Consider the following 25,832-nt stretch of genomic DNA (forward strand, 5'->3'; position numbering starts at 1 on the left):
AGCTGGCAAAAAAATTGTCCTTATCACTGTTGAGCTTGCCCACCCTAGCATTAGATGTTCAGCTTGGACCAAGGCAACCAAATGTGAGACATGACTGAACATACTTTATTCCACCATGGTAGTGAGATGTTCTTTAATTTTCTGCTCACAGTGATGGAGAAGATACGACTCTCCCAAAAAGCCCCCATGTGTTCAATGAATGTGTAGGGAGGAGTTTCTAAAGCAGTGTGGGATAGTTCCCCCTATCTCCATAGCAAAGCTGTACATCACATGACAAGTATCCCAAGGGTGTTCATTATACAGGTATCTACAGATGCACATGAGGGGCTCCTGTATTGAAAGGGATTCAGCAAAATCCTGGTCTAAGTACGAGATCCCTTACGTGGAATTCTTACTAATTTATTTCTCATAATTCAAGTGCACACAGATTTGCCAGGTCCTCTCACACATACTTTTAAGTCTGAGTGGAATATTGATTTCTACCACCTAACAGTGTGGCAGGGGAGGAGGGGGCAATACACTTGGACCCTTAGTTTGTGGTGGAAAGCAGAAATTATCAATGTTTTTCTTTTGCATTCAGGATTGTAACACGAGAGCATCCACTATAGAAGTATATGGGCTATATAGTTACTTCCAAAGTAGTGGTTTTCCTGTGAATTCTGGGTTGAGCTATATACAAGTCTAACTTAAAATCAACTCTCTTTTCAAGGAGCTTTCTAGAGATCTGCAGTGCTATCATTTGAAATTAGAAGTTAAGGATCTAAAAACTCAGATTGAATACATGAGGACTCTAGTATCCCTTCAAGAACAGCAACATAAACAGACAGAAAAGTAAGTGCTTGTTGGAAAGAATGTTGAAGATCTTTCTGATGTATGGCTATTTTTGATGTATTGCAGTGGTGCTAATTTTACATGACATCTGTGGAGTACATTTACACGTAAAACCTGAAACAAAAACAAGATGTTTGTTTTTCCTTTTTATATTCTCCACAAAAAAAAATGAGTAGGCAATTGTACATTCTTCAGAACATTGCTATGGTAACTCCTGCAACTTTTACCCTCCTCTTCCCCATAGGACGTGGGGTTGGGAAGCCACGCCGCTGCCTCTTAGTGGGCGCCCACCAGAGGAAGCCTGGCTGGGAAGCCGGAGCATCCATGGAACAGCTGTGTGGCTGAACTACAGAACCACAAGTTGTGCCCATCTCTAGCACACACTCCCTGGAGGGGGAGGTTCACAATGCATTAAAATCACTTACAATAAATAAAATACTTTCCAATAAATGCCATAAAAATATAAAACCCTGTCCCTAGCTAAACCCCATCTTTAAAGAGGATTAAACAAATTAAAATAGATTTGAATATCTCGGGTAGCAAAACCACCAATAAAAGGCAGATTTAAATAATACTGGTTTTACTAATTTCTAAAAAAACTGTTAGGGAATGCACTTGACAAATCTGTTGGAAGCTTGTTCCAAAGAAGAGGAGCCACAACCAAAAAAGCACAGTTCTTAAAGCTGAACACTTTTGGCCTCCTTATGTGTCACCATTTTAGCGTCATGGACTGGGAGAAGCAAGTGGGATGAGTAGCAATATTGTCATAGAGCCCTTCCAACAAATATCGAGGTCCTAAATTGTTAAGGGCTCTTATAAGTCATGACTAGCACCTTGAATTTAGCATGGAAACTAACAGGGAGCCAATGAAGGTGTGCCAAGACTGGGGATATGTGTTTATATCAGTACCTGTGATTAGTCTACACTGCATTTTGCTGAAGTTTCCATAGCAACTTCAAGGGCAGCCCTACATAGTGAATATTACAGTACAGTGCACCCTCGACTTACGGAATTAATCCGTATTGGAACAGTGGCCGCGGGTCAAAAAGTCCGTAGGTCAAGGGTCCATTTCCCATAGGAATGCATTGAAAACCATTTAATCCGTTCCAGCCAAAGAAAAAAAATCCCAGGATTCCAAAGCTCTGCCCGCTGCCTTCTGTCCCCACTGCCCTCTGCCTCCCGTCCCCGCAGGGACAGGAGGCAGAGGGCAGTGGGTGCATCTTTGGAAGCCCTGGAAGCTGCTCTGAGCCCGCTGCCAGCTTTCGGCTTCCCGGGCTTCAAGACCCCCTCCGCTGCCCTCTGTCTCCCGTCCCCGGGCGCGGAGTGGCTTTCGGCTTCCTGGGCTTCCAGAGCTGCTCCCACCACTCTCTGCCTCCTGTCCCCGCAGGGACGGGAGGCAGAGGGCAGCAGGTATAGGAACCAAAGCCTGAGCTTTTCATACCTTGAAATTTTCATAAATAGTAACTTTTGTAAGTCAAGGGTCCACTGTAGTCTATTTTAGAGATTAGCAATGCATGAGCCACTGTTGTTAAATATTTTTTTTCTCTGGGTAGGGGTGCAGCTGTTACCCATTGGGGCATCCTGAAAGGGTAGCTGTTTTATGTATCGATACAATTTTTACAGCTCTCTCTCTCTCTCTCTCTCTCTCTCTCTCTCTCTCTCTGACACACACACACACACACACACACTTCAAATGATCTTCCAGCCTTTTGGACAAAAATTTGGAAGTTATGGGAAGGCAAGAGGAAGAATAGAAATTCCCTGTATTCCAATCCCTAATCCCATTTGTGTAAAATGTCTTTATAACCATATGTTGGTCCAACAATTACAGTAGAGGTCACATTATCTTAAGGGTAAGATTCACAGTTTGCAACTTGCAGAAGGAACAAAGCTGCTTGTATATATTCTGACCAAGAGAAAGTTGAAATAGGATTTGCCATTTAAAAAAAAAGAATTACAATCTGTTCTGATGGAGGATATACAAACTATTGCACTGGAAGAGCAGCCATGAGACTTGGGCGGGGCTCAAGTAGAAACACTGCCTGAACGGAAAACCTTTCTTCGTGAACACATCATGGGCAGAGCCTTTTTCTATCTTACATGTAAAAGCCCATTGCACATGATGATTCTTTCTCTGACATTTGTGCAAGGGGATTGTCACTATCCTCATATTTATTTGATTTTTATACCACTCATCGGACTGCCAAGGCCACTCTGGGCGGTTTACCAACAGGATAAACAATAATAATATAGGAAAAAGGGTAATTAACAACATCCGAATAAAAGATAAAAGGTACTAGACAAATTACACGGAAAAGCGCATAATAAAAGCATAGTAAAAAGAAATGAAAATGCATGTGGATAAGCCCCATTGCTTTCAACAACACATTTACTAACCTGCAACACACTGAGCTGAGCACTACACTTAGGGCCATTACTCTCCTCATTTTCTAACAGGTTTCTGCCCACTGCACTTTGCCTATATTTCTTGTGATTAGTTTACTATGCCTTATTTGGATGAGGCACTTGTCGTTTGTTAAAAGTCCTGATGGCGAAATTATTTGTATTCTTTGCCTTCTAGTTTCCCATGAGTGTCTAAATCTTTTACATGGGGGCTGTGGACTTCGTTTGTTTAATAAAACCTGCACAACACCTGCATATACACTTGTTGCTACGACCCTTCTTTTTCCTTACAGAATCCTAAGTGCTTCACTTCCAGTTCTAAGAAAGCAGTATGTGGCTTTGAAAAACGCAGGGTTAGCAAAAGGTGACATTGAGGATGACTTCCGGGAATTTGAACAGCTGCTTCACAGAGAGAAAACTGTTGTTTGGGCCGACCAAATGGATGAAGAAGAGGTCAAGGAAAATGATCAGCCTATGATGTCTGCCATCGTAGCCTTTCCACAACTTGTGAGCCACAAGAATACTCCTTGCCGTAAGTAGATATTTGCCTTTTGCTAGCTAGGAGATTTGTGAAGTTTTAGAAGTAACTTCTTCAGGCTTTGTACATGGCCTGTAGAAAAGAAGAATCCATGTACTAGCTCAGCTTTCCCCAATCTGGGTCCTCTGATATTTTTACCTTATGCCTCCCCTCAGCCCCAGCCAGCATAGCCAAATAGTCCGCAATTATGAAGGTTGTAAATCAAAACACCTGTATAAATCCTGGTCAGGAAGCCTGTTTTAGCTGTTTATATTTCATGAAAAGGTGCTTAAATTTGTCTGGAAATGACTGTCCTGCCAGGGACTGAAAATACCCCATGGGCTGGTGAGATTATTATACAGTATCAGGGTTCCGTCTCCTCATTCTGCTGCATTTCCACAGTAAGTACTCTGTTCTTGGGTTCATGAGATGAACAAACCAAAGATGTTTAGATTCTGCTTATCCAGCTACTGTTACTGAGGTGGGTTTCCACTCTCTCCTGCCTTTCCCAATTAATCTGTCCTGGTAGAAAAGGCCTTTTCAGAGAGAGAAGCTTATTGGCCTATAGGATGGGAGGGCTAAGGAAATCTCTTCTCATAATCATCTCTAGGCTTGCTCTTGAGCTGTCTGAAATGAGATGCCTTTTCAATTTTCAAAGAGAATCCCCTTAGGATTCTAAATCACAGGATAGGGTGACAAGGGCTATCTGAACCGTTCAGAGTGTGGTGCGAGGGTAGGGTTGATCAACATTTCTTATACACTTTGACATAAACCTGGCAAGGAGGAGAGTCATTATCTTAGGGGGCTATGTATTTTCTTTGGCCTTTTCATTTCACCTCTATCTAGTAAGACTTTTCTAGCAGTTTTCCCCTGCTTTCATTCTCCCACATTCCCAGAGTTTGCAAAGATGGTTTGGGGGGAAAGAGACTTGCTCAGTGCTTTCTCACAACTTCCACGTAAACAAGGACTGTAAGCTCCTCATGGTCAAAAGGCCTGCTGTGCCCAGGCAAATCTGTTGGAGCCAGGAGAAGATGAGAGTAGGTTGACAGGAATAATAAGGAGAGGAAGACTGTGAAAGTCCGCATCAGTAACAATAGCTGGAGAAATAGCTTCTTACCTGAAAGATTTTGACTTGTTGACCTTGAGGTCCAGACAGGATTTGGGGGCCTGAATATTGATGGTAGACATACCTCTCCCCCCCCACCCCCAAATGAGAGTAAAAAGCACAATAGAGTAGCAACAAACATCCCTACATTAGCTGGGGGAACATACTTCTGTTGGAGGAGTGGGGATAGCATTTTCCCTTGCTAACTTTACAATGCATTTTCTTGAAAGTTGTAACAGCTGCCAGAAAGAATGTTACTCCTCTTCGTTGTATACTTGAATGCATTTCTTCACTGATCTCAGGTATGATAACTAAGGTGTGAGCTAGCAAAAAAAAAGGAAACGAGGTGCATCCTCATCTTAGGTCTATCTCCATATACAGATCTGTATCTTATATAGCAGTTGTGAATTCAGCATTGGCATGAGCTGACAGACATGTCAGTTCTAAGGCAGGCATTGAAGTGAACCTATCATCAAAGGAACAGAGAAATGCTAGTGCAAAACCTAGTCCAGATAATCATATGGAGACCCCTGTATGGAGGAGTTTACATGCTGTTTGAGGTATGATGGCTCAGAGCTTTGAGCTGTTTTGGAATGGCAAGGAAGATTCCCCATTATGCACCTGGTGGATTATAGCTGTATGTTAGCTTTACACTGCCAGTTGGGTGCAGTGATCATTTGTCATGTGAAGTTTCCACAGTAGTGATTGTACAGGGTTTGTAAGGTCTCTCTGATTTACTGTTGGACTAAAGTATCTATTTTCCAAACAGGCTGAGTCGTCAGCTGCAGTAAGGAACCTTTCAACCAGTGGTGCCCCGCATAGTGACGTCAATCCGTTCCAGGATTTACGTCGCTATCCGGATTCGTCGCTATGCGGGGGGGAACCCATAGGAACGCATTAAACTCTGTTTAATGCGTTCCTATTGGGGAAAAACTCACCGCTATGCAGGGAATCCTCCATCCGGCTGCCATTTTCGCCACCCGGTAAATGTGGGCGGCCATTTTCTGCACCCGGCGGCCATTTTGGAACCGCCGATCAGCTGTTCCCAAAACATTGCAATGCGATATTTTGCCTATTAAAACATTGCAATGCGATCGTATTAGCGATCGCAAAAAACGCGTCGCTATGCAGATTCATCGTTAAACGGTGCGCTCGTTAAGTAACCACTGTACTGCTTCTGATCTTTTTCCATTGGAAGTGGGAATGTTTCCATTACAATTTTTGCTGTGATTCCAAGGGAGGGCCTGTGAGTGGTACAGCAAATGCTTTTCATGCGGAGGGGCCCAACAGGCCATAGGATCTCTTCCTGTGTCCTTTTGCAGTCACCCCATCTGTTTTTGGGGTGCTTTCCCACACTTACCACCATAGAAGCACAGTGCTGTGAAGTAATTTTGGAAATGTATGGGCTAGAGGAGAAAATCAGCTCAGCTTTGTTAGATAGCGAGGGAGGTGTTTTCTCAGGTCCTCCTAAGGTAGGCAGTTTTCAAGTGTCTGGGTGGGGGAATTGGTGGGGTTTGACTCTCTTTATCAGCAGTAGGCGGGAGGGATGGCACTCCTGTGAGAGGAACCTTGCTCTCACCTCTGATCTTACATATCCCCCCCATCTGAGAGGGCCGTCCACTCCGCCTCACTCATCGCCCAGGGACCCTGCCGAGAGAAATAATCCACATTGCCATGCTCCTTGCCTTTCCTGTACTGTACAATGAAAGCAAAGGGTTGGAGTGCAAGGTACCAACGTGTGAGACAGGGATTGGTATTCTTCATCTGAGCTAACCACTGGAGGGGAGTGTGGTCCATCACTATCGTAAAAGGGGCACCCAGCAAGTAATACCTGAGAGCATGGGTCACCCACCGGCTGGCAAGGGCTTCCTTTTCAGTGACTGCATATTTTCTCTCTATGGGCGTTAACTTATTACTCAGATATAGAACTGGATATTGTACTCCGTTACGCATCTGAGATAACACTGCCCCCAGACCTAGGTTGGAAGTAGCAGTGAACAGGACAAATGGTAAACGGAAATCTGGGGCAAACCTGGTGGGGAGCTCACACAAAATTGATTTAAGGGTCTGGAACACCTTCTCTTGTGGTTCCCCCCATTGTACCCACTGCAATGCTCTCTTTTTAGTGAGGTGCGTTAGAGGGGCTGCCAAGGTGGAAAACTGGGGCACAAATTGATGATAGTACCCAACTAACCCTGGGAACTGTTGTACCTCCCTCTTGGTACGGGGACATTACCACCGGGTTATCTTTGTGACCTTTTCCTCTTGAGGTTGCATTTCTCCATTACCTGCTCTAAACCCCAGGCATTCTACTTTGGGGTGGGCTATTTTACACTTCTTGGGGTTCGCTGTCAATCTGGCTCTCCTCAATTCGGTCAGCACCATGTGCAAGTGTGCCACATGTTCCTCCCAAGATAAACTATATATAATGATGTCATCAATGTATGCTGCAGCACAATCTTGCACAGGGGTCAGCACCTTGTCCATGAGGCATTAGAATGTTGCAGCTGCCCCATGAATCCCGAAAGGCATTTTGGAGAATTGGAAAAGGCCAACAGGTGTGGAAAAGGTGGTTTTCTCCTTCTGACTTCTTAAAGGTATCTGCCAGTAAACTTTCATCAGATCTATTGACAAGAGTTATCTGGATCCCACCCACCCCCCCAGCTTATCCAGTAGGTCTCCCACCTTCGGCATAGGGTAAGCATCGAATTTGGAGACCATATTCACTTTTTGATAATCTATACAGAACCTTATACAATGGGGTCTCTACTTAAGAACGTCCCTACTTAAGAACAATCCAACTTAAGAACAGCTCCATTTGCTAAATTTTGCTTCTACTTGAGAACAGAAATCCAAGATAAGAACAGGAAAAAAAAACCTTTCCTGCTCTTTTTTTAACCTTAGGTGATCTTAGGTTTAAAAAAAATTCTCCCCCTAGTGGTAGAGTACGTATTAACCAGCTTTGCATTAGTTCCTATGGGAACTAATGCTTCAATGTACGAACGCACCTCTACATAACAAAAAAACAGCCAGAACTGATTAATTGGTTTTCAGTCCATTCCTATGGGAAATTTTGCTTCAACTTAAGAATATTTCAACTTAAGAACACCATTCCAAAACGGATTAAGTTCTTAAGTAGAGGTTCCACTGTAGTTTCTATGGACGGAAAAGAGCAGATACAGATTAAATGGTTTTCAATGCATTCCTATGGGAAATGCAGATTCAACATAAGAACTTTTCAACTTGAGAACCACCTTCCAATACGGATTAAGTTCTTAAGTAGAGACCCCACTGTAGACCCATCCAGTTTAGGCACAACCATTGGGTAGCTGCGCCACAACTGTTTTGATGGTTTGCTGACCCCCAGCTTCAACATCTCATTTACCTCTTTCTCAATGACCTGAGCTAGTTGTCGGGGCCATGTCCTCCCTGTTCTCCTCACCACTACCCCTGGAAGCGTTTCAATACAGTGTTCCTCTCTGTGGATGTACCCAGGTTTGGTAGAGAACACAGCTGGGAATTCTTTTTCTAACCTCCGGATTTGATCCAGTTGTTGCTGACCTATCCTATTGTCAACAACCACTAGGCAGTTCTGTTCAGGTTCACTCAAGGCGGCTTCTGACCCTAGTTCCATATCTCCACAGTCCCTGAATAGGGCCTCTCTATCTACTCAGAGCTTCAGTAAGTTCACATATAGCACTTGTAATTTCTTTTTCTTATCCTCCATATTCACCTCATACGTAGTCCTCTTCACTTATTTTCCAAGTTACAGTGGGCCCTCGACTTACAAACTTAATCCATCCTGGAAGGAAGTTCGTACCTCAAAAAGTTTGTAAGTTGAAGTACCATTTCCCATTGAAATGCATGGGAACAGAATTAATCCATTCCAGCATTTCTAAAAATTCCAAAATAAAAATAAAAAGAGCAAGTCTCATGTTGGGACTGCAAAAACTCTCTCACACACAAAACCACAGAAACATAACCCCCCCCAGTCCAAACCCACCCTCCAAAACCCACACAGAAAAGTTTTAGGACTTATCAGTCCGAAGCCTGCCAGTGCTCCGCTGCCTCCACGCGGCTGGGGGCGAGCGGCCAAGCACCCGGCCAGTTCCAGCCTCCTGGTACTCCGCTGCCTCCGCCACAGCCGGGGGTGAGCGGCTAAGCTCCCGGCCATCTCTAGCCTCCCAGTGCTGGGTGAGCTTTGGTGGCTCCTGCCCTTCCTCCCTACCTTTGGAGCTTTCAAAGGGCTTCCTTCGATGTCGGGGAAAGCACTGTGAAACCTCCAAAGGCACCGATTGCAGCGGAGGGGACCCCCAGGGAGGTCTCCCAGGACTTGCACACCACCATGGGAGACCTCCCTGGGGGTCCCCGCCACCGCGATCGGCAACTTCGGAACTCTCAAAGGGCTTTCCCTCGACATCGGAGGAAACCCTTTGAAAGCTCCAAAGGCAGGGAGGAAGGGCAGGAAATTTAAATTTCTCACCCTTTCTCCCTGCTTTTTTGGCTTTGGAGGTTTCAAAGGGCTTCCTCCGATGTCAGAGGAAGCCCTTTCAAAGCTCCAAAGGCAGGGAGGAAGGGCAGGAAATTTGAATATCCCGCCCTTTCTCCCTACCTTTTGGGTTCGTAACTCGATCTGCATTCGCAAGATGAGATTGGGTTCATAACCTGAAATGTTCGCTACTAGGGCTGTTCATAAGTCAAGGCACCACTGTATTTCATATGGCCCCTGCCATATCAGTTCTCCCCCTGGTTGAGGTTTTGTTTGGGTCAGCTGGCACTCCAGTCACAAGCAGCAATAGTCCTCAATGTCTTTGCCCATGCATGGCCAGAAGAATCTCTGTTGCACTCGCGCCAATGTGTTTTTATTTATTTATTTATTTATTTAATTTATATCCCGCCTATCTGGTCGTGTCAGGACCACTCTAGGCGGCTTTGTACTGCAACCGGTATGTCATGGGCCAGTTTCAGGACCATTCATCTTAGTCTTTCTGGTATTATTAGTTGGTTTTCTTCCCCTCTTTCTATCAGTGTCACTCAATATAGCATGCCACCTCTTAGTTCAAACTTTGTCTCCCCTTTGCAGGTGGTTCCCTCGGAAACCGCCTAGACTCAAATTTCAGCTCTCATCGTCCTGCTGCCAGCTCCTTAACTGGTTCCTGGATACGTTCAGTGTTTCTTCTCCTAAGGTGCCATCCTCTACTTCCTCGTTGTGGGCCTCAACAATAGTTTGAGTTAATTGTTCTATGCGGGGCCAGTCTCTACCTAGTAACATCTCCCTGCCCAACCTGGGGACTAGGCCTGCTTCCCGCTCTTTCTTTTGATCTCCGATCTCTGTTCCACCACTACTCCATATGGCTTAACATCTCCATGCGCGCACCTAACATGCATCAGTTCAGGCAATTTATTTCCCTGTATTGGTTGTTCTGGGTTTTTCGGGCTCTTTGGCCATGTTCTGAAGGTTGTTCTTCCTGACGTTTCGCCAGTCTCTGTGGCCGGCATCTTCAGAGGACAGCAACCTGTGCTCTGGTGTAGTTGGCTTGGGAGTGCAGTATTTATTGCTGTGAGATAGGCTTTTGTCTTTTCCTGTAGATGGGTGATTAGTGTGTATTGTTGTGGGTGTATTGTTGTGCTAAGGGGAAGAGATTATCTGTTCCTGTGGTTGATGGGTGTCATTAGCTGGTCTTTTGTGTGTAGTGATCCCCTGTCCTTGTGGGTGGGTAGAGTTCGTTGACCTTTTGCATGTAGTATGTTTGATAGCTGGCAGCCAAGTTTTGTTGAGCTTCATACTTTCCTCTTTTTTGTTGAAACTGTGCTTGTGCTTGTGGATTTCAATGGCTTCCCTGTGCAGTCTGACGTAATGATGGCTGGTGTTGTCCAGTATTTCAGTATTTTGAAATAGAATTTCATGTCCAGTTTGTTTCAGGGCATGTTCAACTACTGCAGATTTTTCTGGTTCCACAAGCACAAGCACAAACACAGCTATCAAACATACTACGTGCAAAAGGTCAACGAACTCATGTAATGTGTTGTGTCTGTTGGGTCCAACATATCCACTTTCTCCCGTGGCAAACCCGTCAGGTATGGTGTGAGTACCGGCACCCAGTGTTCCACTGGCCACTGAGCTGGCATGGCGACCCGTTCAAATGTGTTAAGGAACGTCTCTGGGTCATCGTGTGGTCCCATTTTTTGTATTTTAATTTGTGGGTGGGTCGCGATCAATGTCTTTTTTTCGGCATCATGGCTGTTATCAGGGGGGGTGTTCTATTGGGTTTTTGATAGCTGAGTAATTAATAAGTTTTCTTGGTCGGCTAGCTGTCTCATCAATGTTTCTTGTCCTTCCGTGACTTTATGGAGCCATTCATCTGTTGAGTCTTCTGTCGTAGAAGGCCCCCTCCATTGGGTGCCAATATGTGAGGGTTCGCTTCCTGGCTCCTGACTTGCCTCGAATAAATCACTAGACTTGCATGGTTTTGAAATCAGGGTAATGTTTATTGCATTATTTAACAAAAATCTGGTATCCGCAAATGTGTTCCAACCTTTCTCCCTGTCAATCAACGGGTCTGGCAGGGGTTTTCACTCATAAACTTTCAACAGGTTTCCCTCTTGAATGTTCCAGGGTCCCGGCCAGTCCAGAGATGCACCTGTGTTTAATAATGGTCCGTTCTCCCTGTCCAACAAGGGAATGGTGTCCTCGTCTCTGTTGTCCACCCAGGCAAGCTCTTGGGTGGGATCAATTGTCTGCCAGGGTCCTCCCGCTGTTCCATATGCTACATCTCCCAGATTCTCCATTCCAATCTCTCCCTTCTTTCTCTCTCAACCTTCTCTTTCTTCTCTCTCAATTTCCTCCTACACTCTTTAGTCTCTCATTCACCAAGTATGACGGCTTGGGACTGTTCTCCCGCCTCCTCCTGGCATCGGCCTCCTCCTTAAGGACTCTTAGCTTCTCCACCTTTCCAGTCCAGGGTTCTTCTACCCACATCCACTACCAGCCTGGTGGAAGCCCTCCTTCACCCCCTTTTATATCTGCTAGTCTTTTTATCCAATATTACCCGCCCGTTTCCTCCTGTTCCCGCCAAAACAGTTCCCTGTCTTTTTGACCGTTAATTCTTTCAACTCCTCCTCTATCCTCCCCGGGTCAGGTCCAGGTGGTCTCGTCTTCCTGGGTGGGGGAATTGGTGGGGTTTGACTCTCTTTAGCGGCAGTAGGCGGGAGGGACAGCACTGCCGTGAGAGGAACCTTGCTCTCACCTCCGGTCTTACAATAGTATTTTGCATCCAGGGAAATATTAAGAGGATAAGGCTTACCTCAGGCTGTACCCCTTTCATGGTTTTTCTTTAAAAGAAAAAAAGTTCACTTCACCTGGTTTTCGTTCTCATAGAAAACCATTAAATTTATGATTCATTAAAGTAAGACTTATGCACCTTTCTTTAGAGGGCAATTAGTGTTCCCAGAGGTCCCCAAGAACAGTATTTTTTTATCCAAGACAACTATGGCATCCTAAAACAAGCCATGCCCCACAAAAATGGACAGTGTGTAGCCTGTCACTTGCCTTTTACCTACAGTAATTCTACAGCAGAGAACCTAGAGTATTTTATGGATATACAGTCTATGCAAGTGTGGGAAGGGATTGCTAAAGGCAGAGTTAAAAACCTTTGTTCCTAAGCGAACACAAATGTTTCCAGAAACTGAAGACCAGCATGCCTTGCTTAACGATGAGGAAACTTGTTCAGCAAAGAGCATGGAAACATTTTTCATAAATTTCCCATTTCTCCTGAAGCTCCCAACCCTGTGAAATGTATTGGGAGTGAGGAGCATAGATGGTTGCAAAAGGAAAATAAAATCGTTTGTGTGTTTGTGTGTGTGTGTGTGTGTGAGAGAGAGAGAGAGAGAGAGAGAGAGAGAGAGATGCCACCCTTCATGGAAGGCTCTGGTGGATCAAAGAGCCTTCAGTGAATGGTGAATAGAAGTACAATACTGGATACAATGCTTGCTCATTGAGTAAAATAGTACCATTGTTGCCCCCGGGGTGGAAGGAGAACAACCAGTGCCTTGTATTGTTCCTGCTTTGTTTAGAGACCCACAACATACATGTCATTAGTAACAGAAACTGTTTCCTAGAAAAAATTCTTATGAGAGACGGGAGCTGGGTTACTATGAGGAATAACTGAGCTACTCAAGGTTTTCCCAGATTATCCAAGGAAATTTTCAAACCAAGGCATAAATAGATCACACTACATCTTTTTCATGCATTGATATTTTTTTCTTCTTCATTCTTAATGCTTTCAAGATGTTGAACAGGAAATGAGGTTTTATGCACAAATGCTGAAAAAACTTTAGCCACCTGTTACACAGGGGTCATTAATGCTTATTTTAAAATCTGTATTTCACTTCTTTTGTAATTGCATGGGTTTTACTTGTCAGCACAACACCATTGTGGTTTTCCCACCCCCACAATCCATTTTTGGCACTATACTTTGTTTTCAATGCATTTACAAAGTTAAAGACACTGAAAAAGAGGGAGGGAGGGAAATTAATAGATATATATTAATATAAAATCTAGACTCAGGAAAACGATTGTTTTATGAATTTTTCTACAAGAATTTTTCAGAGATTTTACAATATTTTCTATATTGAGATAGCCCAATCATAACCTTTAATTTATGTTAAAAATGAAATATGTATACAATAGAGTTTTAACAAAATAATGTGCAACTTGGGAATCAAACAGGAAGGTGTACATGTTCGCTTAACTTCCTTTCATAAATAGTAAATTTCTTAATTTTAAAAAATAAATTGAATACTCACTTTGAAATCTTTTTGTTAATGTCTTTTACATATGGGATATAATTATCTGCACATGCACTATGTGCACGAAGCCATCCAATGTATATTTATCACTGAACAATTACTTACTTTTCAGCAAGTTTAGAATATTTTATAATTCCTCAATAATAAAATCAGACTCCGGACAGTTTGCAGTGAAAGAGGGAAGCTTAATTACTAAGTTCCACCACAGATTAATTTCAAGATGATGGGACTTATTCAGCTAGCTGGCCACAAAAAGGGTTTATGGCTAATGACTTATAAATGAGTTTGCATTAGTCTTTCTGTTAGCCTTTCCATTTCTTTATACTGTACTGCAGGATAGATATTTAACCTCAGTTTCTGAGTTGTGTTTCTTTATAACACTAGCCCTCTATATGTCCACTTAGGCATTAAAAAATCTGGTTTCATCAACACACGTAGAATGGAACACTTTGCCCCTCTTCGTCCCTTGTCACTTTCATTACACAATAGCTAAAGAGTCTGAAGAAGGACAATTCCTGTTTACATGTGCCATATGAGTGCCTGACATCTGAGTTCTTGCTCATGTGCGGAACATATAAGGAGGCAAAACACTCTCCTCTTCAAGTTTATCTTGTGAAGAAAGTGACGGCAAAAGGGGGCAGGGCCTTATACTCCCGTTTAGGCATGTGGACAACACTAGTTTGCTGAAACCTGAATAGGGCTAACATCTTTCAAACTCTTTTTTAACATTGAGCAAGGATAAAAAGCTGTGTGCAAGAAAGAGACCAGAAATGATGTTAAGAAATTGATTGAGCCTACTAGCGAAGAACAGCAGCCCTTTAGACAAGCTGAAAGGCCTTGACTTCAGAGATTTAGTATGTATGTAAGAATGCACAGACTGACAATGGCATAAATCTGGTTAAATGACTTTCTGGTCTACAGAACCATTGTGCAGTGTAGTTATGCTTGCAGAATTTCTAGAGTTAGTGAGCACAGAGCACATAATATAGTTCCAGATTACATTTCTCAGCAAAATTTTATAGGCTATAATCTTGGCTAAGCTTGATTTGGTGTGGATATAGTTAACCTAACATGTCTTGGGTTTAAGATAATTATTTTCAAAACTGCTTTCATTTTTACTGAAAGTGTGCTTTGTATGATAGTTTTATATAATACAAAGCACAGGATGGATGGATGGATGGATGGATGGATGGATGGATGGATGGATGGATGGATGGATGGATGGAATTTTTCAAGCTTTCTGCCCTTTTTGGTTGCTATTTACTCCAGTTACGATGGCTTGTTAGGTAGTGATCTAGATATGTCCAAGATAATGCTGCTGAAGTACCCTGCTTCTGGTCAACAATAGTCTAATTATCTTAACATTTTAATTATTTTAATTGTACCTATATTTCATATACATCCATAATTTTAAATTGTACAGCCCCCAATATGAACAAAGAAGAATGAAAGAAAGAAGGGTTGCATTTGTAAAAATGGACTAGACTGGTGCCATCTGTATAACATGTTCAGAGTAAATGATTATCTTGATTTTTTTCCTTATTTGCAGGGAAGAAGGAATTTCGCAAGATCTTTTTTGCAAGGTCTGAATAAAAAATATTGGTGTTTGCAATAGTTTGGAAGCAAAATTCTTTTTTAAATATTTAAGCAACAAATAAATTTGAAGAACTTGGCTTGCCACTTTAGCTAAGAATTCATCCTCTTCCCCCACCCAAAACAATTTGCTTGCTTGCTTGTTTGCTTGCTTGCTTGCTTGCTTGCTTGTTTGTTTGTTTGTTTATTTATTTATTTATTTATTTATTTATTTATTTATTTATTTATTTATTTATTTATTTATTTATTTATTTATTTATTTATTTATTTATTTATTTATTTATTGCATTTATATGCCGCCCATCTAGACATAGTCTACTCTGGGCAGCTAACAACATACAAGACAAAAAAATACAAAATATATATTAACAGTTTTTCAACAATATACAGGACAACAGATTCTGGAATGCTGAAATTTAAAATGCTATAGCATCCAAATGTGTGCTAATACTTTTATTCCTTGCTGATTTTGTACACTTCTTGTGTTCTGTTTTTGTTTTTTTGTTTTTTTCAGAAGGTAATCTTAGGACAGTAGGAGGAGGATTAAAATCACTAGCAGTCTGCTAATAGCTATACCAAAGTTGTTATGGCCTTAAGAAGGTTTATTGTTCTGACTCAGAGAGCAAATGGACAGGGCGTAATAAATCAGCCCTGAGTATGACTGATGAGTTGGCTTGTTTCAGAAAGTACTAAAAGGTGATACCCTGGTGTTCCTATCAAGGGAGATAAAGAAGTGAGTAGGAAAAAGCACAAAGGCAGTGAGTGAACTTAACATGAGGATGAACTGAGGACTAGCAACTTCAAAATGGCATGCAGAAAAGTAAGGAGATAATCATCTGTTGGAAGGAAAACCAACAAGCAGGAGATTAAGAATGCAATACCTTTTCTCGACAACATTGTTTTGCCACTCTTAATTAAGCAGTCAATAGTTTCTCCCCTAACCCTGTAAAAAAAAGAGGGAGAGAGAGAGAAAGATCCACCGCAGTCTGCAAAGCTCTACTTTTTGGGAAGTATATTGCCAGGTTACTATGCTCCTCAACTAGCTATGTGTAGTTGATTGGCTGTGTCAAATGACAGTCACAAGGATGTGCAGCAATATGAATTCTAATATTTAACTGTGATAGCATGCTTCTCAAAATGTCCAAGGCTGTTAGAGTTGTCTCTACCCCTAGGAGTGGCACAGTGTGGCCAATTGAATCCATTAGCCATGACTTTCTGGAAACTACAATGCTTCATTGCTATAACATTTAGTAGCCCTCAGATGTGAATAATCGTTTGAAAACTGTCTGTTGGAGAACATCACGGTTTGATCTTAAAACAACTTACATTTCAGATTGGTTGTTGCCTGAAAAGACAGAGAAAAGGAAGGAGAAAATCTGGTGTTAGTTTGTAACTCTGTGCAATCACAAACAGCTGTGATTTTAACTCCTGCCATTGAGAGCAGCATAATTTTTTTTTTTTGTAAGTCAAGTCAAACACAAGCTCTAAGTTAAGAGTGACATTTGAGGCTGGCATGTGGAGCTTTGATTGATGGAGTAATCCAGACTCTTATGTGTGAGATTTACGCAAGAGCTTCATTTGCGGCCACGCACTTGCTGATATTTCTGGAAAGAGGAAGGTTCTTGGCATAGTTTCAGGTATCCCATTTCGTTAATCCTTGGTATGCATTAGCAGAGGGGAAATCCATTTTTTAAAGGCAGAGGAAAGTGTCCATTGCTTCCTCCCGCAACCAAAAGCAAAGCCAATTTATTAGGAGAGAGGGCTAATTCTTGCGACAGTCAAAAGATTGAGTTTAAACACAGAATTGCCATTTTCTCAGCTCTCTTGCCTGCAAGATTCACCTTCACATCCTGAAGAGTTCCTTCCATTCCAACTGCCCTCTTCCTTTCTTCATCTTGAATAATAGCGTAGCCCTAATGGCTGTGTCACCATGCTTTTGGATGCAAGCGGTTTTGTAGCTTCTCCACGTTGCCTTTATTGCTTTAAGAATGTCATTAAATTGCCCAGTATAATAACACCTTTGGGTCACATGAATATTAAATAGCTAAAATTCATTCACTAGGCAACATTTGCCGCTCGAAATTCCGTGAGTCAGAAAGCTGTTAAAAGAATCAAAATTTATGATTAGTCAAGTAATTGGATCAATCACTGGAAGCCCAGAAATGTTTATTGAAATGAATATATTAATATTTGATTTCACTTTAGCCAAACAGCCTAGCAGACTTAATTTAGCGTAGATCCCAGAAATGTCCCCTCATGCATGTATTAACATGAGTTTTGGAAGAAGAAAAATCCCAGCCCATTATTTTGTCCCAAACTGAATTAGAGCTGGTCCCATTCATCAGTGTCTTTTTGACATGAACTCGACATTTCCAGACTGTGACTCATGTTTGCTAAACACTACTTGCACACTTTTCACATTGCTTGATATTGTGCTAACTCTCCCATTTGTATATTCCCTGCTTGACATATGACTTCCTTCTTGGTGGAGATTTCAGGAGACATGACAGTGACATAGCCAAGGTTGTCCAAAACTTTGTAATTGAAAGAGGAGGAGATTTATTTGAATACTTGTATGCTCAACTCCATTTCGCAAGTCAATCCAAAAGCATGCAGAAATATATTTTAGCAATCCTGTGCATGTTTACTGAGAGTTAAGTCATGCTGTCTGCAGTGGGACCTACTACTGGGTAAATATGCAAAGGATTCAGACCTTAATGTGAGCAGTGTTGTTTATTTCTCCCACAGCACACTTTCCAATAAGAGAAAATAAGTAGTCAATCCTATATCCTTTCTGAATTTTTAAGGTTGCTGACTCAAAGTTGCTGACTCTTAGTTCAGCTGAGTTCTTTTTTGTAATATTTATACCATACTTTCTCCTCAAGATGACCCAACACAGCTTATGATACTGAATATAATTTTCCCTCATGAAACACTCCTTTTAGGGAAGGAGTGGGCAAAGTGCAGCCTTTGGATCACATACAGGTCCCAGTGCCCCATATGGAGCCCTTTAAAATCATTTAGGGGCCCTCAGCCACCACCCCCCACACACTCCATATCAGATGTTGAAGATATTTTGAAGTGTTGCTCACTAAGCTCCTTTATGCTATTTAAGGCACATGGGAGGCAATTTTGACCTGTTTTCCCCTCAGCTTAACTGCCCCCAAACTCCAATAGTTGTAGGTCTAGATCAGGAGTGTCCAACCTTTCACCTTCCCTGGGCCACATTAGAAGATGAAAATTTGGTTTGGGCTGCACATAAATTTGGTTTGGGCCGCATGGCGGGGCAGCCCTAGCCATCCTCCGCAGCCCCGCTCCAAGCGAGCTTACCGGAAGCTGCGATCTCAGACAGCAGAGGCTGCCAGCTTTGACTCCGGTGGCTTTATGGGCCCGGGAGGGGGTCCACCTATAGACAGGGACGGCACAATGCAGTCACGCAGCCCCCCTTTCCCCTCCCCTCCCACTCCTTCCTTCCCTCTCCCCCCCCCCCCCCCGTTGTGACGTGCCCCAGCCGCATTCCGGCCGCAAGTGCTGGCAGTGTAACTTAAAAATTTGGAATTTCTTTTAAAATAAAAAATTGCACTGGGCCACATTATGAGCCGACCTGGGCCGCATGCGGCCGTCGGGCCGCAGGTTGGACAAGCCTGGTCTAGATGGATGGTTTGGGGGGGTGTTATTAGGAATTGGGAAGGGGACATAAAGAAAAATATTTGGAGGGTGGGCAGAGAAAAGAAGCAGGTGCAACTCTCCATTTTGGAACAGTGAACATGGGTGGCCCTCAGACTTCTGGAGATGGTCCATCCTTGCTTTACTTTGGTATCCTAAACATGGCCTTATTAAATAGTCCATAATCTAATCAAACAATGTATGTTAATTTTTTAAAATCCAAATATCTTCTGTATTTTCAAGTGTATTTTCAGTATTTTGTACAACATCAATGTCATTTCTAATAACACCAAAAACTGGCTTAGCGTTGTGGTTTTGAGTGGGCCCGTATCTCATCCACTTGTTAGCTATGTTCAGAATAAAGCTGAATTATAACTTCCCATTCCAAGAAATTGACTGGGTTAACGGTTTTTAGACTCACCTTTCCCCCTCTGAAGTAGCCATAAGAAAGAGACTAGAAACCCAAAGCAGTCATGCCTCCTCTCTACATACAGCTTAAGAACCTTTTAAAGATAACACCAGGTTGTATGAAATCATGCACAGATGAGTGCCTTCTCATGGATCCAGCACCCAGATGTTTCAATCAACATTAAACAAGAGTTCTTCACCTACTTAACTACTTTAAGATGTGTTATTGCTTTAAAAAAAACTTTGATGTAATTTTCCAGTTTACTACATAAAAGGCATTTCTTTCAGGCTGAAATGTTCCATTCCATTAATACAACACAGTGACATTCTGTTCTTTGGACACTTGTTTTCTGCTCATATTCATCCTATTATTTGCTAGATTCTAAGAAATGAGAGCTGAGGTTGCAGTGCCAAACATAACTTGCTAAGTTTAAATACCATTAAACACCAGAGTAAGCCATATTGCAGAGTAAATATCTGTAGGATGGCACTGAGCAGAATTACAGAGGTGCTACTAAGACAGTGAACACATTCCAAAACAAATGAACATATGTTATGCTGGAATAGCCCTTCCTGACTCCAGCTTTGTTAGCTACTATTATCAATAGGCTAAACTGGGACACTTCCCCTGTTCAGATTTGTTTCAAGGTTTTGTTGTTGTTGTGGAAGAGGATTTTATTTCAGTGAAATTAAGTAGCTATTTTTGAAGGCTGGACTTTTCTTTTACGTATCAGTTTCCATTTCTGCTACACAAAACTCCTGCAATCTGCTTTTTATTAATGTGCTTGTAGTACACGATGAAATATGGCTCACGCTGTGATGAAATTCAACAAATTATTAATGTTGGCAACACTTTTTGTATTCTCCACCTTTCTGGTTTATCGTTTAAATGCTTACATTTACGGTTGATTTCAAAGTGGTTTCAGTACTTGGACTTGAAGAAGCTTCTAAAACTTGGCACTCTCATCAAAATGTTTCTCTTTCAGACTTCATTCCCAGTTGCTCTTAGGACATTTAGCCAAACACCGGTGCTTTACAGTAAACAAACTTTTTTCCCCTTCTGAAAATGGAAACTCATTGCTGTAATGTATAAACACAAACCTGTAGCCTGCCAACCTCTCTTTTTCCCTGAAACACAAACTTTCAGATGCACGTTAGAGTAACACCTCATACATTAATATTTTAAAATGTTGCCTAACATATTTAATGGATAGTCATTTGAAAGATTTGTACTGGATTCCCTGGACGCAGCATTCTGTTGACATTTGGGAAGGGGCCTAGATTAAGATGTTAGGAGTGCCTTGGTGTTTTGGATGAAAAATATTTTGAAGGGGCTAGGTCTTTTCTGGAGAAACACAGTGTCTATTTCTTAAGGGCTAAAATATATAAGCTGGGAAATGATGGAAATATTTCTAGCCAGACATCAGTCTGAATTGGTGGGTGTTCTGAAGTATCTGAATAAATGTTTATAAAGAATGGTTTTGTTCCTGGTTAGATAGGAAAAGCCTGGTTACGCAGCCAACTGTAGGTTGGAGGTTACTGAACTACAGCAAAGAACAGTGGATGAGGAAGGCCTGGGATTGCCACCCACTTTCTGGAGAGCCATATTTTGCCCAGTCCAGAGTTAAGGTTGAACTGAGGTGGCTGGGGGACCTGGAGCAATTTAAGAAACACATGCAACAAATGCTAGGAGGGAGGGCATAGAAACAGAAAGAATGAAACAGACATACACAAACCATTCCGCAGCTACAATAAATAGTAAAAATCCTTGTGTGGGGGCATATTTTCCTCTCTGTATCCTCAGTGAAACTAACAGCTTGATCCCATGCATAATTTCTCCATTACTCAGGTAATGCAACTTGAAGAGCTAAAACAGTGCCAATATGAATACAGTATAGCAATAGCGCAGCTCCCTAAACCACTGTGGGCCCTGGAGCGTTTGCTCCTGTTGTAACATACAGTTGTCTGGGTTTGCCTTGAGTTAATAGTTATATGTTCAGAGTTATGATCTGAACCCAATTACTGTGTAAATTTAAGAATATAGCCACTAAGAGTCCTTTTGCAGGCATAACTACAATGACTGTACACTGAGGTCATAATCCATGACATGGTGAGGCCAGCTTTCCCAACATTCTGGGGTGTATTGTTTTCTAGGCTGCAGATCTGCCTCTTATTTTAAAACTTGGCTCTCCTTTCTCAAAAGATATGTCCAGCATCAGTGTCTACTTGTTATGAATAGCTATCCTTTAACTGGATGAGTTTTCTGAAGATTTTTTTTAACCTGTCACTAGCACTGCCCACTTCCCTGACAGATAGATCTCATATGAGATTTGTGTTATTTGTCAATCATCTCCTGCAGATACTTATCCTATTATCTTGTTGCTTCCCGCTACTATACAAAGCTGTTTTGTAGCTTCTGACACACTCCATGTTTAAGCATAATTCCACTAGTTTGTGTGCTGTTACTGTTAAATTTAGCCATTTGGTTCTGGTTGTCTAGAGCTTCATATTATCCTTGACTTTTGGGGGTGGGGTCATGAACCGGTTGCGGATTCATCCAACACACATATTATTTTACAGAGTCCAACGAGATCAGGTTTGTACTCCTTCAACTCCTGGATATGAGAGTAATTATCCATATCACCTCTGACTTTGTTACTTTGAGCATTTTTATCTTACTTCTCAGCCCCCCCCCAAAAAAAAACTTCCAAGAATTACATACATGGATTGAATAGAAACACTACAGTCCATGTATGCAAGCGTACAGGCTAAAGACATAAGTTAGGGGATGGATAGAGAGGAAAGAGAGAGAGGAAATGTGATCATTCAGCATCAGTGGTGGAATGGCCTGCTTAGCATCTTCTCTCCTCCTGCTGCTGGAATAACTGCTAATGGTGACAGCTGTGAAAAGAACACGATAGAAGTGGGATTCACCTACTTTGTTGCTGCTTGTATTCATATGAGTTTGAAATAACAAGGGGACAAATAGGGAAATGAATCAAAAGCAAGACACCTACTCTAACAGTCTATAATAAGCTTTCTGTGATGTCTTTTGCTTCCTTATATTTCTAGCCCTTGAGTTCTTACATAGGGAAGACAAGGCTCTCCAGGTGTTGTTGAGTTGTAACACCTATTATTCCTCGGCACTGGCTAGGCTACCAAGGGCTGATTGGGATTGAAGTTTGACAACATGCCCAGGTCTGCATGTTCCCCGCCCTTGTCTTATTTCCCATGACCATGGTGTGATATTTACCATAAATCAGACATCCTTATAGTAGCTGTCTAATATGGCAAGGCAGCTCAGCTACATTTGATTATAGTGTTAAACCTTGTACTGCCAGAAACTGTAGAAATACACATCGACAAATTAATATATTAGTCCTGTCTTTCCTTTTTTTCCCCACACGACTGCCTTGCATTTACTTTTCTCAAAGCACATCACAAAATTATCAGAGGTCTGGTCTGCAGTATGGTACATCAGGACGACTCCAGAGAGAAGGCCACTCCTGTCTTTAGAAAGTGATCCACAGAATAGAGAACATTGCCAATACTTGAGTTTAGCAGTCACTGTTCATTTATTTTTTGCAGTTAAAATCTATATACTTATCTGTTTTCCAAGGATATCAGAATGGCTTATATGCCTGAATTTATAAAGGAAACGCAAGACACAGTGGGATATAGGTATAACAGATAAAAGATTAATAATGTATTCACGGAGGCATTCACGGCCGGGATCTAATGGTTGTTCTAAAGATTAATAACTTTGGTCTCTTTCACCCAGTGAAAATTGTTGCTAGATAGCCATTTGAACCTGTTCAAAGCCCAAGATGTTAACCAATATATTACATCATCTCTCATCTTACAATGTATGAAAGCTAATAAGAGTATTAGTGCTTTGTGATCCTGGGCCTTGTGTGTCTATCTTCAACTTTCACCCACTCCTACAAACTTCAATGCTGTGATTCTCAAAGAGTGGTACACACAAATTATTTAGGTGAGACACGGGCTACCAAGTCAGTGACTAAGCTGGCACTCACCGTTAGTCCCCCCACATCCTCCTGCAAGTATCATATGCCACCTCCTACCAACCCTACATGTCTTGGATTGTCTCTCTGCAAAGTTCTGTGCATCCTAATAGTAATCTTTGGCCACAGGCCAGTACCATATTGCCTAAACACAGAGCAGAAGGTCAGTTGCATAAGCATCCTCCCAAACTCTGGCAGACAAGAACTGGCAAGTAATAGAAAGCCTGCCTGAGCGAGGGAACATTTACTGAAATACTCTTCTGTTCCATGTATAGACAGCAGGGCACTGGCCTCAATGCTTCTCCTTATCCCCTGTCCCTCCACCTACTAATTTATCATAAATGATAAATACAATAACTGAATGCCTGTAAACATATACACATCTCCCTTGGGAAAAGTGGACTTTTGGAACTTTTACTTTCTATCACGTTGGGGCTCAAGTTCTTTGACAGAATGATGGTTAGAATGTAAAATACAAACAGCTCTAAGGAAACTAACTCCAGGCAGGAGTCTCTTGCATGCTAGTGAAAAGGTTTGGGTGTGTCCTCAGAAAGATTGCTGACCTTTTGTTCCCCACCAGTCCAATCTGTCTGAGGGCAGATGTCTGTCTCACGGCTCCCTTTATATCTTTACCTTATGTACTTTATACGTATCTGCTCAACTTCCCTTATACCTGCTGCAGACTTACCATCTAAGAGGGAAGTTGCAAATCCACACCAGCACCTAAATTGAGGATTTGTGTTTGTGTGTGTTTGTGATTCACTCCATATTGTTGCTATCTCAGGTAGGAGGAGACATCAAAAGAAGAGGGGGGTTCCTAACTTTCTCTCAGTTCTCACTGAAATCCTGCTGAGGTAAAACATAAGAGCCAAGCAGTGATTGGCACTTGAGTTTCACAGGTATGGCAAACACTGTTTTTTGTCATGGCCTTCACCTTAGCTACTGGTTTACAAAATTACAGGGGTCACGGTTTGCTTCAAGCACATCCAGTCCTCCTGCCTCCACCTCAGCCACGTGCCTTCCTGGCTATACATTTGGCTAAGGTCTGATCTCCACCTCTGCGTTGCTTTGATTACTGAGGTTGCCTCTCCACACACGTCTTTCTAGTACTTGAACTGCAAAGAAGACTAGGCTGCCTTACTTTTATGCAATTACCTCCTCAGAGACCCTTTTGGCTAAAATTGGAAGGAATCAGCTTCATTAGGACCCCCACTGTTTCTTCCTCTTTAATTCAGATACTGAAGCCGAATTATTTGCATCTCTACGACGATGCATAACATTTCCGAGGAAAATGGGTACATAATCTCAGCTTCCCTGAACAGATTCTGCTCCTTCCTCCTGCTGCTGCTAGGAAGAACTTGTGGGGACATAGAAAGCTCCTCACTTAGTCATCTTCCATGGTCAGAATCAATTTGAAATGCCTACTTGTCTTCTGCCAATGTCAACAGCCCTCCCACAGATGCTGGGAATGCTTCCTTAGAAGCTAAACTTCACGGGATATGGTAAAAGAGTTCTGTAATTTGTTTATAGATTTAAAGATCTAATATCTAATTCATGGTTTATTATTTTAAACGTCCATGTATGCCATCTCAAAAAACAAATTAAAGGTAATTATTGTGGTCAGGAATGTTTCCATCAAGGGTGACCAAAGAACAGTCCTCTAGATGTTGTTGAACTATGATTCCCAGTATTCCTTGTCATTGGCTAATGCTGATGGGAATTTCCATGCAACAATATCTGGAAGCCCTCAACTAAAATGTTTTCCCAGTCCCCAAAAGATGATAATTAATGCTGGAAGGTAAACACTTCAGAAAGCATGTTTGTAAAACTGCCTGCTATAATCAGCAAGCATATAGAAGACTGTATTCATTGTGCGAACACAAAAACAGCCCCTCTGTCATCACTGCTTTCACAATTTGGCAAGTATTTTCGGTTTCTAATTTGCACAACCAACCCAGTGGTTTTTCCTATCACAGGTACTTCTTCAGACAACATTAAGAGAAATATAACACAAGAGGGAGAATATGGGGTACCTCTTCACAAAAGGACAAGGCGGAAACTGATGGCGTCTCCTTCAACAGTTGAAAGTCCTAAACAGTCCAGTCAGTCCAGCCCTGATCACCTGACAGATTCTCTGAGTAAAGCACTCCGTCCCATTGCTTATACCCCCGAGGACTGCAGGAAGCCTGTGGAGAGCTTATGTACAAAGACTGTGGTAAAGCAAGCTTTGCATACAACAGATCTTCAAGAAACAAGCAGATGTTCTGCACCCACCCAGAAGCCATTAAAGCAGGACAGCCTCAAGGAATTTACAGACCATATGAACACAACCATTACTATTTTTGAAAGTAACCTCGACAATACAGATCACCCTTCAGATGTAGCCAGAAACAAATCAGAGTCAAAGTCAACCAACAACAACAGTGTTTTACAAAGGTATTTTGGGTGGAAGTGCGGGTAACTCTTATTTTGGCTG

At 42.1% G+C, this 25,832-nt stretch overlaps 1 protein-coding gene across 1 annotated transcript in view; it reads left to right on the top strand.

The window, feature by feature from the left end:
- The window catches only part of KIF18A (kinesin family member 18A), a 70,936-nt gene that overhangs the window by 31,254 nt on the left and 13,850 nt on the right, over nucleotides 1–25,832 (top strand). Inside the window, exons 12-14 of the mRNA XM_020790405.3 lie at nucleotides 710–831; nucleotides 3,528–3,766; nucleotides 25,333–25,792. Of these exons, the coding sequence (XP_020646064.3) occupies nucleotides 710–831; nucleotides 3,528–3,766; nucleotides 25,333–25,792 (821 nt within the window). The remainder of the gene's footprint in view (nucleotides 1–709; nucleotides 832–3,527; nucleotides 3,767–25,332; nucleotides 25,793–25,832) is intronic.

The sequence above is a fragment of the Pogona vitticeps genome, chromosome 1 (genome assembly GCF_051106095.1).
Source record: "Pogona vitticeps strain Pit_001003342236 chromosome 1, PviZW2.1, whole genome shotgun sequence".
Classification (NCBI taxonomy): domain Eukaryota; kingdom Metazoa; phylum Chordata; class Lepidosauria; order Squamata; family Agamidae; genus Pogona; species Pogona vitticeps.